The sequence below is a fragment of the Athene noctua genome, chromosome 15 (assembly GCF_965140245.1).
Source record: "Athene noctua chromosome 15, bAthNoc1.hap1.1, whole genome shotgun sequence".
NCBI lineage: Eukaryota > Metazoa > Chordata > Aves > Strigiformes > Strigidae > Athene > Athene noctua.
In genome coordinates, this window is record NC_134051.1 from 3,138,415 (window position 1) to 3,156,910 (window position 18,496).

Below are 18,496 nucleotides of genomic sequence, written 5' to 3' on the forward strand. Positions count from 1 at the left end.
TAGTAACAGCTTTTAATCTGACAAGAATTGATACATCATTTAAGACAATACTGGTTTTGCCTCTTTTTTTGGGGACTTCCTTCACATACCGGTGGGGAAAGAGGAACATTTTCGGGAAGTACACTTTTTTGTTTTTCTTTTTTTTTTTCCATAGGGACTTTAAAGCATGGTGAATGTGCAAGTCAGTGCTTTGTTTGCTTAAAACTTTTTCCCGGTGCTTATTTACAGTTACAGTACCTCTTTGTGAGCGACAGGAAAAAAGACGATTGTTTGAGAACTGGGGATCCATGATCCCAAGTCGAGAAAGGCAAATCTCCAATATTTATATATTTATACATATATATATATGCTTTGTGTATACACAGATACATTTCTCTCTTCTTTAAAGTATTAAAAAAATGATCAACCTTCATTCTATAAAAATACCTACTCTACAAGATAGAAAAAATTTCCCTCTCCAAGTATACACTGATTTACACCCAAAGCTTCTCTGGAAATGTACATTACGTGGCTTCTTCCCGCGGACTCGGGGCAGGGAGGGGGGTGGATGCCAGGGAGGGCTGGGTGTAGGGGAGGGGGTGTGGGAGCGCTGGGTGCCCCCCTCACCCCAGGTTTCTGGGTCTCGCCCCCACCCCGCTGCGCCTTGCCCAAGGCCACGGGGGGGTGGAGCACCCAGAGGCGAGGTGTTTAAAGAGAGGGGGGGAAGAGGCAGGGTCATGGCAGCAGCGGCTCGGCTGGCTCCAGGTCCCAGCGCAGGGGACCCACGAGCCACCGGGACCCGCAGCAGGGACTAAGGCTGCAGCAGCTGCCACCTCTCCCAGCCAGCAGCACCCTACCGGGGACAAGCGGCGACCTGGCTGCTGTGCCACCGCGCCAGCGTGGGAAGAGAGATGTGCCGCGTGCGTGGAAGCGTTTTGGGGAGGAGCAGGCACCCCAAGGAATTGCTGTGGCTTCTGTTTTCAGGCCACTCTGGCATTTCTAAAACCTGACAAGCAGGAAAAAGAACCGCTTTATGGGGCCCGACACACTACATGAAGCTGGATCCTTGGGAGTCCGCTGGCTGTCTCCTCCCAGGAGCCAGAGGGGAGCTGGGCGGTTAAAGCTGCTGCTCCCCAGGGTCACGCTAGGCCGTGGCCACTTGTGCCAGCAAGCCAAAAGCTGTCCGATGTAAACATGGCTTTTGTTTCCCAGGGAGCTGTTGTATTCTCTGGTCTCCTCTCCCCAACGGCACAGAGATTTCAGTCCAGGCTGACGCCAGGGGCTGATAAAAGAGAGCGGCTGCTCCGTCCCATGCTGCAGCACAGGGAACAGTGGGGAAAGGCGGCAGGAGCAGGCTCTCCCTCCAGGACTGCAGCTATCACCAGCAGAGCCCTGCTCCGGCTGGGAACGGCACAGGCCACTGTCCCCACACCAGGGACCTCGGGAGGCGAGGTGGAGAGCTCAGCCCTCGCCCCTGCAGCTCCCTGGCCACCCTCAGCCGCTGCACGTCCCTGTGCTGGACCGGGTGAGCCAAGGCGGGAGCAAGAGAGGCGGCCAGGACCAGCCTCCAGTGCAAGTTGAAGAGTCACAGCCTTTCCTCCAGTCCCTGCAGGCTGGACAGACAGCACCCGTGTGTCTCAGCTGGGGCCGAGGGGACCTCTCCTCCCAGAGCCGGCTCAGACACCCGCAGACCCCAGGGCCGTCGGCAGAAGAGCCGGGAGCAGGGAGGGCGGCAGCGGAGCCGGGAACACCAAGGCCTGCTGACGGTAGTGAGCCACGGACAGCAAAAATAAATAAGGAGGGAGGTGACAAAGTGCGCTTAGGCCCTGTCCCAGAAACGGCCGCTCCCCTGCCTCTTTCTGCCACAGGCAAGCGAGAGAGGAGCCAGCATGCTCTCTGCACGCAACCCCTTCCCGAGCAGAAGCAGCAGGGCAAGGATTAACTGCGCCAGCTGAATGAGGACATTTGCATTAAGTTAATTTAAAAAAAAAAAAAAAAAAAAAAAATCAAAACCTCTACAAGTCCGGGACATGTTTCCCTCTTTCCCAGATCTGCCCCAGTGAGTGAGTGTGTCAGGGACACTTTGGCAAAGCAGATACTTGGGCTGGACAGGGCAGCAAGGGAAAACATCAGCACTGCTGCTTCCTTCTCCATCCGTTATACCGCAGTTCAGAGAAACCCTCCCCTTCCAGCCCGCGCGGTGGGAAGCTACTGTTCGCACCCCGCGCGCCAGAGGGTCTGACGCCGCTGTCGGGACAGTTCCCAGCTTCACAGGTAGCTTCCTCCAGCTGTCCGTTGCCCGTGTTTCTTCTCCAGGTTCCCTTTCACCCCTCAAAACCAGAAGGGTTTCAAAATAACGGAGTCAGACAACAAAGCCTTGCTGCTGGTTTTCTTTTTCCCTGGTCCGCTGGCTCATTTACCCACTGACCTGACACGATGCTTCCTTGTGCCTTCATCAAGAGCAAAGACGTTTCGGGTCCCTCTTTATCCTCTCAGAGCACCAAATCCAGACCCATCGACGAGCGCAAAGCTGGCGGCTCTCGGCCGCGCTTACTTAACTTCCAGGATGGAGGGGTTTGTCTCCATGATGGCCACGATGATCCTGTCGATGTAATCCTGCAGGCGGAAGTTGATCTCCTCTTGCTTTTGAATTGCTTCCATGAGCTGCAATGGAGGGAGAAGTCACTGCCTGCCACTGCCCAGGGACAGAAGTGGGGCTGCTTGTGGCTCTGTGCACCCACAGAGGTCTCCCCACTTCTTCACCCTGGCCTGCAATGTCCCTGTAGTCAGGGAAAATGCCCTCAGCTGCTGGCTCTGCTCACTCCTGTCTTTCCTCAAGTTCTCAGCTGGATGAGACCCCGGAGAAAGCAGGGAGCATCACATCTCCCTTTGGCCTCCGAAACATCCAGGTGTGTTTCCCCATTTATTGGGGTCTGAAAGATTTAATTCTGGTGCTTTGCACACCAGTATCTGGGGTACAGCCACAAAGCAGGGAGAACACATATTAGAGAAGACAAGATCTCCAGGGTAGGTGTCCCATGTCCCTGGGATTTTAAGACAGCTACAGAGAGACTGCACCCCCCCACCACGCTGGCTGGTCTGTCCCAGTAAGAGGAACAGGGCAGGCAAAGAGGAACTGCCAGTATCAGCAAAGTGGAAGGGAGCAGCTTTCCCTATTGCCAGGCAGGAGGGCTGGTAGGCAGGCTAAGTCCTGCAAGCTCTTCAGATAGTTGCATGGGTACTACTTTACTCATGACAGCTTTCAAGGGAACTTTGGGAGCAAGCTGTACCACAGGCAGGGCCACATCACCTCCTCCCAGGCCATGAGATGCACCAGCCACCCTGGAAAGATTCAGTGTGAGGTAAGCAGTACCTCGTGTCACGTACCTCATCTCTGGAGACCGAGCTGATCTCCGCTGCCAGGGATTCAGAGAAGGAGGCTGAGAAGAGGTTCTTGGCTCCCTGGATGCTCAAGTTAATGATCTGTCCATTCAGTTCATCGTTCTGCTCCTTCAGGTTCCTGTTATCCTGTTCACAACAGACAAACCAGATGCTGCTGAAGCACGTGGTGCCCTCAGAGCAGATGCAGCTGGGGGAGGCAGGGGCTTTCATCCTAACTAGCAGCTCACACGGCACTGGGAGCAGTGCACAGGCTCCTGACTCAGTCTCAGCAGAGCCTGGAGAACCTCTGGAAGCATGGGATGTGCTGGGGAGATCCAGGGGACATCAGAGAAAGTGGCTTAGAGTGTACATGCTGTCCTTCAGAAGCAGCGGCCAACCTCTCCTGTCCCAGGACAGGAGATCAAGAAAGCAGTGGGCTGCCAGATCCACAGTCAGCTCCTTGGGAGGGAGCCCCCGGGCCCCCACTGACCACCTCTCAGTGTCAGGGAATCCCCTTCTGCAGACCGAGCAGCCAAGCCACTTCCCTCCCTGCCCAGCCCTACATACCTGCTTGAGCTGCTTGATCTCTTGCTCCAGCTCTGTCTCCCGTGTCCTGCTGTTGTACTCCTGGAGCCCCATGCTGCTGCTCCTGCCTCTTCGCTGCTCAGCTTCCAGTTTGAAGAGTTGCAAGTGCTCCAGCTGCTTCCTGAGGTCCTCAATGAGCTGCAGCACAAGGGAAGAGGACAACCGAGTGCTACTTCCCCAGCGGCTTGCACTGGTTGTGGCTGGTGTGACAGATGGGAGCAACCCCACCGACTGCTGCGGCACGATTAACAGACCCCTTCTGAGGGGGCACATAGCTTCCCCTTCCTCCCCCACACCTTTAGCAAACAGGAGAGGGGCAGCTACTTAAATACACAAGAGCAGCCCTGGAAGGACTTTGTTGGAGCACCAAAGATGCTGGCTCTGGCTCTGCAGCAGCAGACAGAACGCCCCCCCAGCAAGGTGGGCACCTGCTCAGGCAGCTCCCTCCTGCCACAGTGCTGTGAATCCCCGTCTCAATTGAGTGCTCTCAGTATCACCACAATGACAATAGTTTCCACTTTGAGGCTCAAAGCTCCTTTTCTACCACAATAGCAAGTGCTGATTGAGCCTCCAGTTGGAATTACCAGCTACAGATGCCTGGAAGGGGTTGGATGGGTTGTGTTTGTGCCCCCAAGCACACAGAAGCTGACAGCTCTCACCCCAGCAGCCTCACACTCCCCTCTCCTCCAGCCTGCTAACGCCTGCTGGCTCCACGTGCCATCATCACTGTGTTTCTGCCACAGCTCCTTCACTGCAGAAGAGAAATGGGCCCCCTGAGAATGGGTCAGGGTGGCACAGCCCCACTGTGTTTGCAGATGCAGACACGCTCGGCTGAAATTTAATGCAGGCAAAAGTGACAGATTTTATATAGTTAAGCTGCTGTACTACCTTTCTCTACCCAGGCAGGACCAAATGCTCCAGTTACACCTATTTTTGGAGAGGCTGTGAAGGCCAGCTTCCCCACATAGCCCTGATTTGGGGGCAAGCAGAACAGGGCTGCAGCAGGCAGCCCCAACTCTACTTACCTCCTGTGTTGACTCCTTCTCCTTCTGAAACTGGTGCCTTTCCTGACTCAGCTTGTCCCCCATCTTCCTCTTTTTCTCCTGCTCCTCTGCAAGCTGCATGGTAAGGTCTTCGATCTCATCCAGCAGCTTCTGCTTCTCCTGAAACAACACGAAAGGCAACAGTCACAGGGCCAGACTTCATTCAGCACTGCCAGGGCTCTTCCCACTCGCTCAAGGACACGGCGCACGCTGAGAACCGCAGGGAAGGCTCTTCTCGCTGACGCATTCAGATGCTCTGCCTGCTGGGATTTCATTTGCTGAGGGCTTCAGAGCCCAAGTGCTTTGGCAGCAGCAAAAGCCACACACCAAAATAGCACTGCCAAGAGAGAGGCAATAAGAGACGACTAAAGAATAAATGCATCCAGGCAAGTATCTGTACTTGTGCAGCTCTCTGGGCAGCACGATGCTGGTATGGGACACGGCTTGGGCAAGACTGTGGCCAGCACAGAGGCTACAGGCCAGGAAGAGACATTAAATCATAAGGCTCCTTAGGTCTGAATTTTAGAAAAGCCAGGAACCCACGAGCTTAAGCCACTCTAGGGATGCTCATTCTTGGTTTCAGATATGAAAGAATTTAATCGAGGACTGACCCAAGAAGGAACATGACCAGTTCATGCCAGGATGTAGAACACAAAGACCAGCTCTCCTGCTCTGTACCCTTCTTGTACTAAAAGCTGACTGAACATGTGAGACATCAGGCAAAGCTTGTCACTGTGATGACAACAGCCCTGTGCAGGACACTTCCCTGTACAGCAGCACCCTTCTGCCTAGGACCAGTTCAACCCCTCCCCAGGCTCACAGCTTCCAGCCTGGCTCTCCCTGTGAGGAAGGTTTTGGCTTTCAGAAAGCCAAAAATGCCACAAGACAGCCAACATCGGTGTTGGCCTATGCCATGAAGGAGACGAGGAGCAGCTCTGAGGGGGAGCTCCAGCTGCTGCTGGATATGGGTGTCCTGCTCCATGGAGCAGAGCACCAAAAGCACCACACCAGCAGGAAACACAACTCTGGAAAAAAAATCCTGATTTTGGACAACAGACAGGAGAGCAGCCCATCAGCACGGCCTCTCCTCGGCAGGGAGGGGCAGTAATTGCACCTCTCACTTTTCGTTAATCCCCAACTGTGGAGAAAAGCAGTTCTGAAGACAGATTAAGGATCAAACCCAACTTTTCATGGCTTAAACACACCTAAGCAGAAAATTTACCCTCAGACCCACAGTGGTTTTCCCTGGCCTCAGTGCACTGTGCTTACAAGATCTCGGCAGATGAAGACCACTTCATCGTGGCCACGTCAGGCAGAGTCAGGCAGCGCTCTCCCGCGGGCTCAAACACTGAGAGTGGATGAAATGCCTGAGGGCCTTTGGCTGGGCAGAGAGGTCTGATTTCACTTAAATTTTAATTTTACATCTGCCACAGACATGAACAGAAAGAAAATGCCGCCTTTGTACCAGATGTTACATCTGTAACCCGCATTCTCTCCAAAAATGAGGATCTTGTCCATCGCATGGAGACTGCAGCTCCTTGACAAGCCTCCCCCCGGCCCCGGCCCTGTCAGTAGCTGCACGGCCTCAAATCCTGAGCAGGGGGAGAGGATCTGGGAGATAACATGGCACTTTGAAGACTCAACCCACAAATCCCAGCGAGGGCTTATCTGCCTTGTCAGGACATGCAGATGCAGCATACCTGCTCCTCTTCCTCCCTTGCTGCAGCCGCAGGGATGGGGACAAGCTTCCACGAGAGGGCACGAGTCCCCTCCTAAGCAGCCAGGACAGGGCTGCCACTGCTGCACGCTGCAGCTGCATGCAGGCTGCACTGCCACAGTGAGATTTATTAAGGGTTTGTTAATCCCAGCTTTCAAGACGAACACTGGGAACCCGCCCAGGTAGTGGTATGGGATAGCTCTGGTCCGAGGCAAGGTCTGCAGGGACTGGAAGGCGGAAGCAGCTGATTTGCTCATTACATGAAACAGATCTCACACAGGCCCTTCTTGTAAATGAGAATTTCAGCCCAGAAGCCAGAAACACAGCACTGGCTTGGGCACTCCAAGCACACACGGTCCTCACCTCCTCAAGTCTTTCAATGTTAGCTTTTAAACAAGGGACGCAGGATCTCAGCTCGCTGTTCTCATCATCCAGCTGCTGCAGCCTGCAACAGTAAAGAAATGTGTAAGAAACTCACCCAAGCATCCCAAGTGTTGGTCAAAACATCACTAGGAGCTATTGAAGGCAAGCCAGCGCAGGGATTTATCTTTTCAAAGCAAATGCTGAGACTTCCACTGTTTCTACTCCCAGGGGAGAAAGTGGGGCACCCTCACGACTTCTGGCAAGTCTGCTGTCCAGTGCCACCCCTCCTCAATCAGGCCCAACACTATTCTTTAGGCTGAGGGCTTCACTAGTCCATGGGAAGCCTCAGCACTAGGCACCAAAAAGCAGAGAGGGCTTCAGCTTGACATTCTCCAGGTAAAGTAACACCCTTTTGTCATGGTAACTGTCCTGCAACAAGCCTGGTAAAAAAAACCCTACTGCCTTCATCTTTTATTTACTGCAAGGGTTGAACAATAGCAAAACACATTGTGGAAAAGCAGCAAAAACCCTGTTAAATAAATGAAACCTCTGCCACACCACTTTTTCCTTTGGAAGCCAACAGGCAGCATGAAGTATCCAGGAAACTGTCTGTTGGACCAACTCTTCCCAGATATTTGTCTGTTTCCATGAAGGTGGGAAACATGTCAGCATCAAACATGCTTCCATGTGTCATTCATGGGACAAGCACTAACAATCCACTTCATTCACACACTGTGAGGCAGGCACACGGATAGAGAATGCAAGTGAAATTTAAACTGCCTCAGGGAAATTCAAATATAAAGTCTGAGGGGTCACGGAAGGGCCTGATTTTAGAAGGAAGGTAGGAGAAGTAGCCAAAACTCAGGGGTTATGATGACTTTAGTTACACCTTTAACCAAGTTAAACTCACTGTCTACCACACTTTGTCTCTCCAAAGGCTGCAGCTGCAAGGCAGCAGCCTGTACGTTTATGCCAGTGTGTACGAGTGGGTCCAGAAGACCTGCCACCACCCAGCCCTGCCCCAGCCCCACCTGGCCTGCAGGTTCTCAATCTCAATGCTCTTCTCCCTCTCCATTTTGCTCAGCAGCTCCCTCTGCTTCTTGATCTCCTCCAGGAGTGTTTGGTCAGCTCTCAGCTCCTGCTCCTTCAGCTGTTCCTCGAGAGCATTTGCTCTGCAGAGAGGAGAGAGAGAGGATTAGCTGTTCCTGATGGCTCACCCCCGGCACGCTGCCTTCCCGATGGAGGGATCAGACTCTTTTCCCAGCCCTTCTCCCATCGCACAGCAGAGCTGGGAGAAGCAGACTGTAAAACAGAGTGAACTTTCAGGGAAAGCACACCTATTGTCATCTCAAGTAGCAGGTGTATGAGGGCTTCACTTCATCCTGGAAGATGCAGTGGGAAAGCAACATGGTCCACAAAACCCCCAAGGACTACTGCTGACCAACATGACAGTCAAATAAAATAAGCCAGGTGGCACCTGCTGGTATTGTCTCTGTTTAGTTTTTTTAAGTCTCCAGGATGCATCAAAATCCTTTTTAAGGAGGAGGACAACAGAGGGGTGAAGTGAGGGTGAAAGTGCAGTAATCATTTTATAACACACAGCCCGTGGGTCACAGTCACAGCATCACCCTGAACAAGCTACTTAATTGGAATCTCACAGAATCATTTAGGCTGGAAAAGACCTTTAAGATCATCGAATCCAACCACAAAACCCAGGGTTGTGGTTTCACCTGTAGCGGCCATGGCAGAGAAATCCTCCTTCAGCTGTTTCTAGGATTTTGGTCTCCTTGACCTTTACTCTGCCCTGACATAGTCTTGTTACCCAGATAAAAGACTACAACAGCTCCAATCCTCTTCCTTTTCACTCTCTTATGTCCCCAACAACAGATATGGGATCTGCAGGTCAACCTTCTCTGTGTGCCAGCATAACAGCAATTTCCACACAGTCCTGAGACTGTGACAGCACAGACAGCGGCTGTGTTTGCTCAGACAGGGCAGAAGGATTTTCCACCATGGCCACCTGCCCTCGGGAGCACCGCAGGGCATCACCCGACCCCAGCAGCGGGCTGAGGTTTGCCAGGAGGCTGGGGTGCTGGAGTGTGTGCAATCACTTTGCATAGGCAGGTGGGAAGGTTTTTGCCAGATCAACCTATTCCTCAACCAGCAGTGAGTACACTTGGGGCTTCACTTGATTAAAAGCCGACTGACACTTCCGGGCCAAGCTGCTAAGTGAAAACATTTCCCTTGTTGCAAAGTTTATCAGGGCTTAGAGAAACCTTTGTTTGAACCACTCTGTTCCCTGACATGATTGTTACTTAACAGTCTTACAGCCCTATAGATAAACTCCTGCTGGGTTTATCTGCCAAGGGTAAATATGCTGCTGGAAGAGAGAAGCTTGCCAGATTAGTAGAAGTGATTACATCAAATGGGATTCAAAGGGCTACACCCCAGGCATGATCTGAAAGCAACAGATCAAGGCTGACTGTGGGGAGTGTCAAAATGGGTAGTAGGGACCCTGTTGTACCTTCCACCCAAATCTAATGGGTGAAATAAAGGCCAGAAAGAGTCCATACAGAGTGAGTATGAAGTATATATCCTCCCTGAATTCGGAATCTTTTCGAGAACATGACCCCTCTGCGGTTCTCTGAGCCAACCCCTAGAGCTCCAGAGCTCCACAGAGACCTTTCAGGATGAACATGTGGGGCAGGGAAGCACATTAAAAAAAAAGATATGTAAAAAAAGACCTAAAAAGCACTGTTATAGTTACAGTCATCTGAGCAGAACATTGCATTTGCCATTTGTCCTGGCTGAGCTGTATGCAGTTTCCTGTGCTCCCTGGAACTTGCCAGAGCCCCAGGAAAGCGTGTGTGGGATGCTGCAGCCCCACACACAGCCCTCGTGCAAAGAAGGCAGCCTGAACCCCGGCTGGATTTAACCACGGCTGCCCTCTGCCAGGGTGGGATCGGATCACCGAGGGCAGAGCTGAGGAGCTTTCCTGCTATTTTCTGTCCGTCTCCCTCTCCTGCTGCTGCCTTTCCCCACACGCTCCAGCAGCTCCTGAGCAGCTCGTGCCTGCGTGCGGGCAGGCAGCTGGCCGGTGGGGAAGGCACGGGGTGCTGCAGTACGTGGAGGGGGAAAAGGCCCCACAGGAGACACTAAGCTGCGTTTTGGCTGCGGCACAAGCTGGGCTCCCTTACCTGTGCACGAGCTGCAGGTTTTCCTGCTTGAGGCGGCTGTGCTGCTCGCCGTTAGCAGCTGTGTCCTTCTCCAGTTCTGTCACCCGCTTCTCCAGAAACACCACCTGGGTGACAGAGACGGGGGGATCAGCCACCTGTGTCTAAACCTGCTGGTAAAGGGGCACCAAGAGCTGGAGCATCTCCCCCCACCTCCAGCACCCCGTGCAGGTGCTCCCTGCTGGTCTTGGGGCTGCCTCGGTTTGTTGCACTGATTCAGGGCAGTCACCCCAACACAGCTCCCGGCATCACCTGCGTCACCCCCCTTCCCTACACAGGGCTGCCAGAGCTGCAGGAGCCATCACTGGGGCTTGCTCCTGGGCAAGCTACTTAAAAATGGCTGGTTGCCACTGGACTCAGGTAGCCATGGCTTGATTTAAAGCATCCTTTTAAAAAATATCTTTTTACACCCTGGTTTCTCAGTTTTTGATGTCTCCCATGTACCAAATCAGAGCCAAATGCTTCACTCTTTCCTTTCTTCACACCCTTCATGATGATATCCTACAGGCAGGTCTAGAGGGAAAGACCCCAGTGGGATCACCAGAGCCCCAAGGTTGGGGATAACCACCCGCTGCCTGAAACAGAACTGAAAGACCCTGGGTTCACGGCTATATGTAAATAAAGTCACGTAGGAGGAAACAATGCTTGCTGGTGGGAAAGGATCAGAGATGAGTATTTTCTCCCTGTACTTATATGGGGCTTATTTCAGCTGCATTTGCATTTTCATTCATTTTCCCTAAATAGTGAACAACTTTGAGGAGCAAAGGGGTCTGGGAGTGTCCCTCTACTTCCCACCCAAGCAGGAGTGTGGGTGGGTGGGTAACCACAGAAGGACAGAGTTTCTGGTCCCAAAAATCCCATTTACACCCACAGAAGAACAATCATGAAAGCGAGGCAATTAGGAGTATGTCTGCAAAACCCAAACCATCGCTCTGAAGGGCAAGCGATGTGCAAGTGTATTAAAAAAAGAAACATGCAGAGATACAAAGCCTCTTCCAGAGTACATACATGGTTTCCCAAGCCAGATGCCTTGAAGAGCACGAGTGTTTTATTCAATTTTCAGACTTGGAAAAATGTTGATTTTTAATTTTTTTTTTTTAAAGGTCTTCCATGAATTATATCTGAGTGCAGCCACACACGTATGTATTTCTCTTTCACATGCTGCTCCATGCAGCTCTCTATTCATGATTCCAGAACGAAAAAGCCATTTACAAGGAGCTTCAGGACTGCAGCAGACATTTACACAAGCCACAACTCACCTATCTTCAATCTTCCTTCTTTCTCTTAGCTATTCTTAGCTAGGGGTGCTCAGACAAAAGCTTTCTTGTGCTCCTGCCCAGTTCCCATATTGTCCTATAATGCTTTTCTCATAACACCCCAGTAAAACCCAACAGGACCAGCACAAAACCAGCTTCATATCCCGATGGCACAATCAGCAGCAGCAAGAGTGTGCCAAGGAAAGGAAGTCCTTCTTTTGCATCGGGCAACTTTGCTCATCTCAAAAGCAGAAATTGAGAATGTTTTATTATGTGAAGCAGAAGTGAAAATCGAGCCTGCACACAGCTCCCTGCTCCTCCCGGCCAGCCCGAGGGAAGCCACCCTCCCTGCAAGCAGGGCAGCACGCCCCCACCCCTGGGAGAAGGCACCAGTGACACCTCCTGACTCAACCCCACCCTCTGCACAGTGACTCAGAGCGCTCTCACGTCCATCCCCTCGATGCCGAGGGCTTCCTACGTCCCACCTGCACTGATCTACCCAGGGCCAGCTGCTCTGTAAGAAAAGCTTCAGCCCAGCTCCTGCTGGGGCCTCTCAGAGCATCGCGAGCCACTGCATGCTCCGCAACAGCACGGACAGCACCGCTCTTACCTTGTCCGTGATGTCCTCTTCTGTGCACTCCAGCGTGTCCCGGTAAGACTCCTCCATCACCCCCACAGACAGCGTGCTCGTCTGATGCAACTGTCTATAACAGAGACAAACCACCCCGACCCCCAGCAACATGAACATTAGAGCGAACATCGCAGGACATGGCAATTTCCAGAGACAACCCCTCTTGCAGGATACGGTCCCCCTCTCCGCTCCTCGGCTGCCACCTCCTTTTCCAAGGGGATTTAATAGCACTGCACCTTCTTGGGCTGCAGGATTTACAGCAAAGGATGGTGTGGGCCAGGCCCTTCTTGCCGCCACCAGCTCCAAGGGACAGTGAAGCTCACCACCTCGGTGTGCCCAGGGAACAGGGCTGAGCGGGTGGCTCTTACCAGCTGAATGAACGCACCCTGCGAGGGTAGCGCAGACGTGGACACATGCTGCTGGGACTTCATACCATGATCATGTGTTCTTGCTCTTTGGAATGGGAAGAGATAAGAGCTTGTTCTTTTCACTTTCTTTCTTTACAACGTACCAAGGCCGTGTATTATCCAGCAAAGGATGTGTACTCCACTCTAGCCACTGATAAGGTTAATAAGAAGCAGGGGGGCACCGGGTGTAAGGGGAGGGAGAGGAGAAAACCCCCCTGAATCTCTTGTGAAACACTCCAGACCACATCCCCACACCAGCTGTGACAGCCGAGAGCGAGCTAATCATTAGCAAGGCCTTGCAACACTGGTGTCCACAGCTTTGTGGTGATCTAAAGGACACCCCATGGAAGGGCTGATCTGTGCTTAATCATCGTGGCATCGCTGCAGATCAGCTCCATCGTCTCATGGCACAAGAAACCACTATTGCCACAGGGAGGGGTGGTTGTATTCCAGCTGTGTGAACCCCAGGCAGATGCTGCCTGGAGAAAAGCACTCTGCTCCCCCACTGCAACACAAACGATGAGCAGGCTGATCTACCCTTGAAACCAGCACTGCTTCAAGCAGGAGGTGAACAAGAAAACCACAGTGGTCTCTCTGAACCTCAGTTTTTCCAAGGAATTTGTAATGTGGGCTCTCAAATTTACCCTGCTACACAATATGCTCATGCAAATATTCATGAAGCATAACTGGCATTTACCAAAGAGACCACAGCTGAGTACCAGGCTTATTTTGCATCCTCACCCTGAGTATATATTTAGATTCTAAAGTCTCTGGCACATTTGTCATTTAAATCATGCCAAGCACAACAGGCCCTAAGCAGCTGAGATTTCTTGGCACAAGCAAAACCCAGATAACAAAAATCAGGAAAAGGGCCCTTACCAAAATAAAATCAATTTCCTAAAAGCAAATGTTTTGGTATTATTCCATAATTATAGTATCTGCAACAGAGGGCTTTCTTCGGGCTGATCTTAAGGATCTGGCTCTACTCTGCGGCAGAACCCTGTTATCTCTCATGATCACAAACTAAACTCAACCGCTCTTGAATTAACCAATATTTACTTAAGCCCAGAAGTCCCAGTCTCAGAAAAGCATCTTGCAAATGCAAAGGGCCAGGAGGGCTCAATCTCCCATAAGACAGGACATCTCCATTCCCAAAAGTTTAATTCAAATCCTCCCTAAATTTGCTCTGCCAGACATGGGACAAAAAAACAGTCCTAAAACAGGAAACCTGGGGACAAGCTGCTCCCTTCAACCTTCTTTCCTGACAGTGTTTTGAACAAAGATCTAGAAAGTAAGATGACTGGAACTAGGAAATGTAATATCGAGGACCTGCTTCCTTGCCAGGAGGGGAAATTGTGCCAGGGGAGACTTGCTGACTGCAGGACAAACAGAGAAGGGGAAGGTGTGAGAGCACAGCTGGGAGGGAGAGGCGTACAGAAGCTGCATGGGTCAGTGCAGGGAGCAGATCAAGTGCCAGGGCACGGGGGGATGAGCATCACCCAATGCAAGCTGCCTATTCCTCTGCAGCATTCCTGCTCCGTTCAGAAACATGCAGAGAGAAAGCCAACAACTGCAGAGGGAAATCTCCATCCCGAGCAGGGCAGAGACAGGCAGGACAGTTAAGGTAAGGCTCAGTATATTCTTAAAAGCATGATGACAGGAACAGGAGGGATGGTGAAGTTGGGAAAGGAAAGGGGGCACCAGGCGTCATAGGGAAGGGATGGACCCTCTGCCCCAGTGATTCAGAGCAAACTCCAGCTTTCCCTTGTGTGGTCAGGGATAAAAATGCCCCCACGGAATGGGTGACTGGCATCACATGAGACAGTCCCACAGGACAGAAGCAACACAGTGTTAAACCTCAGGGTGGGGTCACCTGCAGCTGCCCCCCAGGAACCCCCAAAGCCCCTGACCGAGCAGGGAGGGCTGCTCCTGCAAAGTCAAGTGTCAAGAATTACTCTGAGCAAAGTAACACAGAACCAAGAGAGTTGTCTATGGTGGCTGGCTTTTTTAGGGTGCTGCAGGAATCCTTGAGTGGCTATACTGACTGGTCACGTCTTCTAGAGACTCACCATGATGACAGCAGGGATGAGACAGTCCAGCCAAGCATGCCCTTGTAAAGACTCCTCCCCCCTCCACATGCCCCCTCCTAGGGGGAAAGCACCCCTACTTTTGTCCTGGAAGAAATCAGGTTGACACCAGCCTCCAGCTGCATGCACGAGTGAAAAGCCCCCATTTCAGAAAAAAAAAAAAAGCTATGCAGACTATCAGAATGAAACCTGTTTTTCCCCAGTGCTACACAACACGTCCAAGAGTATGACACTACAAGCTTATTTTGATAGTCCTCCTCCTGCAGGGCTGGCAGCCAGCACGGACACCCCTCTCCCCAGGCAGTAATAGGAGCATGAGCTTACCTTGCCACCTTCTTGCTTGAGAGTCTTTTATTTGGACTGCGAAATGAAGAAAAAACAGGAAAGAGTTAGGAGAGCTGAGAGTGGAGAGCAAGGGAAACAGGAAACTGCGAGCACTCCGGGGCACATCCTTTGCGATGGCAGGGCAGCGCCCACGCGGCACACGCCACCCCACAGCCCGGCCACCCCCGGTGAGAGGCAGCGAGGAAACCGCTCACGTACTTCAATTAACAACGCGGCGGCTACCAACCAAATGGAATAAGGCCGCAGGAAACTTCACCCACCGCCTCCAGCAATGGTATCCTCTCACCAGCTGAGCCCTGAAAGCTGATCCTCAAGTGAAGCGCTAATAATAGCGGTGAGTTCGGTGGGCTTCAGCCCGGTGCCCACGGCAGAGCGAGCTCCATCTCCTGCACCCCGCAGCACCCCAGTCCTCCTTCCCCTGACACCCCCCGGGAGCTCCCTGCCCAGTGGCTGGGGGACAGGGCACACGTCCTGCCTGTAAATGGGCCCTTCCATCCTTCTGCACACTGCTTTGCACTTCTCAAAGATTATTCTCACCATTTGGCTCTGGATCACCAGAGAATTGCTGCCTACTTGTAGCTCAAAGATTTTAGGAGCTGTTGGTCATGTCCTGTTGTGGATTTTAAGCACGGGCACTGTTATAATCCCTGGGGAGGGGCACAAGCTCTCCTTAGCACAGATAACTGATGGAGATCACACAGCCCAGCTCCTGTGTGCCTGCGCCAGCTGCTACCATACCGCAGCGGTCAGGGTTTAGCTAATGCTCAGCGTGTTCCATGGTACGTACAGCCAAGGACTGCGTTACCCTGCCCCTCAGGACATGGTTGCAGGCTCTCCCCACTAAGGAAAAAAAGCCTTTTTCAGGATCTGCTACTTGCTAAGATGCTCATTCCAGTCCTTCAGTCATGACTGAGGCAGCTGCACGCTAGTGAAGCAAGCGGGCTTGGATCTCACTCCTCATCTTCCACCCAAACACACAGTGTTGTTAAACAGACACCACCAGGACACATCACTGACACCAAATCATCACTGAACGATGGCAGCAAACACGGCTCTAGCCTGAGAGGAGAAGCAGCAATTGCATTCCCTGGTGCTTAGCTCAGTTTAAAGAAAATAAATAAATAAAATCATCTGGAAGTCTGTTCCTGCCTAGAGCTGCAACAACTAGATTAGTTCTTAGAAGGAGGAATTAAAAATAGCCAAGAACAATTTTCTTTTTTAAAAAACAATGAATGACCAGGGGCTGTTGTCAGGGTTACCAGGACTCATGTCAAAAGTGCATCCTCTTTTTGCACCCCAGATTTCCAAGGAGTGCAAGAGCTGCTGCTGGCCGGGCTTCAAGGACACTCAGCACTCGCCTGAGGGGAGGAGGTCAGGCCCTTGTGTTTGCCAGCAATTGCAACGAGTCACGTATGTCCCCAGCACCGGAGGGAGAAAAAATATTTTTCTCTGCAAACAGCTTATCAAAAAGAAGTGCCGGCACCTGCGGGTCTCTCTGGAGGGGATGAGGCACCACCTCTGCTTCAAGGGCAGTAAAACAAAACATACTTTCACAAAACTGGTTCATCCCAAGCTCACTGTGGACTTCTTCCCTGCCTTCCTGTACCGTGGGCTTGGACAGCAGTGCCCCAATGGGGGACCAGGCTCCCCACCTTATTTCAAGTATAAAACACTACATATGCCCACAGCCTTTAAGAGTGAGTCTGTTACATGGTGGTTTGGCCTTCACCCCAGCTGCACGCATCCTCTGGGGCAGGTATGCTCAGCCTTTGCCTGCCAGGCACGGTGTGAGGCTGCTTGGCCCAGATTTTAGTCCTGTTTCTGCTGTTCTTTCCACCTGCAGTCTAGGACTTGTCCCTTGAACTGGGGGCTTCACGTTGCTGGTGATGCTGGGGTGGAACAACAGTTCCTGCCGCATCCCGCATGCTGCATGGGGACACCTCATCCGCACTGCGGAGAGGGTGGGTCAGCGTGCAAGGGCACCTGGAACAAGTTTCCAGTAAATTGGCACATGGGAAACCCTGAACACAGATGGAAGGACCGCACCTACTCACGCTGAGCCCAAAGGGCTCATGTTAAACCAAACCCTGTGGAATTCCCACTGTGAAACCACGGGATGGGGAAGCCTCCTCTGAAAATCTCATCCATCACAGGAGGCACCAAGGTGTTCGTTCAGCTTTGCAAGTAAATTTGGTATATCCAGGGAAGTCCAGCATTGTTCTTAACTGCATAACCCGAGACCCATCACTGAGCCTCAGAGCCTCCAACAGAACAGGCAACTACTTATCCGAGAAAGAGAAAGGGAGAGAAGTACTTTCTCCATTAAAAAAATTAAGGTCCAGTCCTATTTGTTTTCTAGTTCTCTTCCCATAGCTGTATAGCCCAGGAGAGCTCCCATATCACATTGTCCCTGAAGAGGACAGATAGAGACCAAGAGCATGACCAAAAAACGAGCTTGAAAAAACAGCAGATGCAAGAAGAATGATTATCGTTAATACCACCACCCTTCCACCCACTGGATTGCAAACAGCTCTGAAAAAATAAATAGAAATCCTCCCCACTTGTTAAATCAGCAAGTCCAGCCACTGGCCGATAGACCTAAAATGTTACATTCAAAAACTTGTGAAGTTCCTACACGAAGGCCGCTGTGTTTATCACATCCACCCGGCCAGTGGTGGCACATCGGTGGGCAGGCAGCTGGCAAAGCTGGGTGAAACAAGACTTTACTGCTGCAAAGCAAGAGCATCTACAGGAGAGGTCCCAAGCCACAGAGAGCAAGCTGATGTTTCCAGGTTACTGCTGCAGCGGGAAGACGGGCAGTACCTGCCCTTCCAGGCTGAACCAGCCACTGGGGTATGCCTCCACGCTGGGCACTGCCAGCCAGGAGACCTGGCAGTCTTTTCCTTGGTGACAGAAATACTGTACATGACCAGCTTAAGGCTTCAAGTCCTGATGCAAGGACTTCATTACTTGGAGCGTGAAGAAGCACCCACCACTCAGCAGGACATGCAAAGAGGCTGCCCAGAGCAGAAGGGAAGACTCTCACTGTCTGCCAGCCTCCGTGGCTCGGATTAAAGAAAACTTCTGCTCATCCTCCATAACATTATTACAACCTTTGCCACCTGGAGAGGTTCACTTTGTCTGGTGAAAGCCAATCCCTTTCGCAACCAGGAAATCAAGCAAAGGAAAGCTGTGCAAAACAAGGAAAGTCTTCCCTTCCACAACATCGTTCCCAACACCGGAATGGCCACACACAAGCCCAATTACCTATTCATTTCAAGATCACTCAGGCGAGCAGAAAGATCCTCAAGGCGGTTGATTTGTTTGTGGCACTGGCTACAGTAAAACTCAAATGCTTCATCTGCGATAATGCTGTGCAGTTTCGCAGCGAGCGGATGGGTGCTAGAGAAATCACAAGGGTCATTTTAAGAGGACAGAACAGACAGGGATGATTTTCATCCGTGGCTTC

General features: G+C 51.8%; 1 protein-coding gene across 3 annotated transcripts in view; it reads right to left on the reverse strand.

Moving 5' to 3' along the window:
• RAB11FIP3 (RAB11 family interacting protein 3) overlaps positions 1 to 18,496 on the reverse strand; it is an 80,498-nt gene continuing 62,002 nt past the window's right edge. For 2 of the 3 annotated variants that reach the window (XM_074919624.1, XM_074919626.1), the window contains 10 exons: positions 18,295 to 18,429; positions 15,007 to 15,042; positions 12,168 to 12,261; positions 10,266 to 10,369; positions 8,100 to 8,240; positions 7,069 to 7,150; positions 4,971 to 5,108; positions 3,928 to 4,083; positions 3,367 to 3,507; positions 1 to 2,643 (listed from right to left, as the gene is read on the reverse strand). In XM_074919624.1, coding sequence (XP_074775725.1) covers positions 2,530 to 2,643; positions 3,367 to 3,507; positions 3,928 to 4,083; positions 4,971 to 5,108; positions 7,069 to 7,150; positions 8,100 to 8,240; positions 10,266 to 10,369; positions 12,168 to 12,261; positions 15,007 to 15,042; positions 18,295 to 18,429 — 1,141 coding nt within the window. In that variant the 3' untranslated portion in view covers positions 1 to 2,529. The remainder of the gene's footprint in view (positions 2,644 to 3,366; positions 3,508 to 3,927; positions 4,084 to 4,970; positions 5,109 to 7,068; positions 7,151 to 8,099; positions 8,241 to 10,265; positions 10,370 to 12,167; positions 12,262 to 15,006; positions 15,043 to 18,294; positions 18,430 to 18,496) is intronic. The other variant, XM_074919625.1, reaches the window with a different exon arrangement.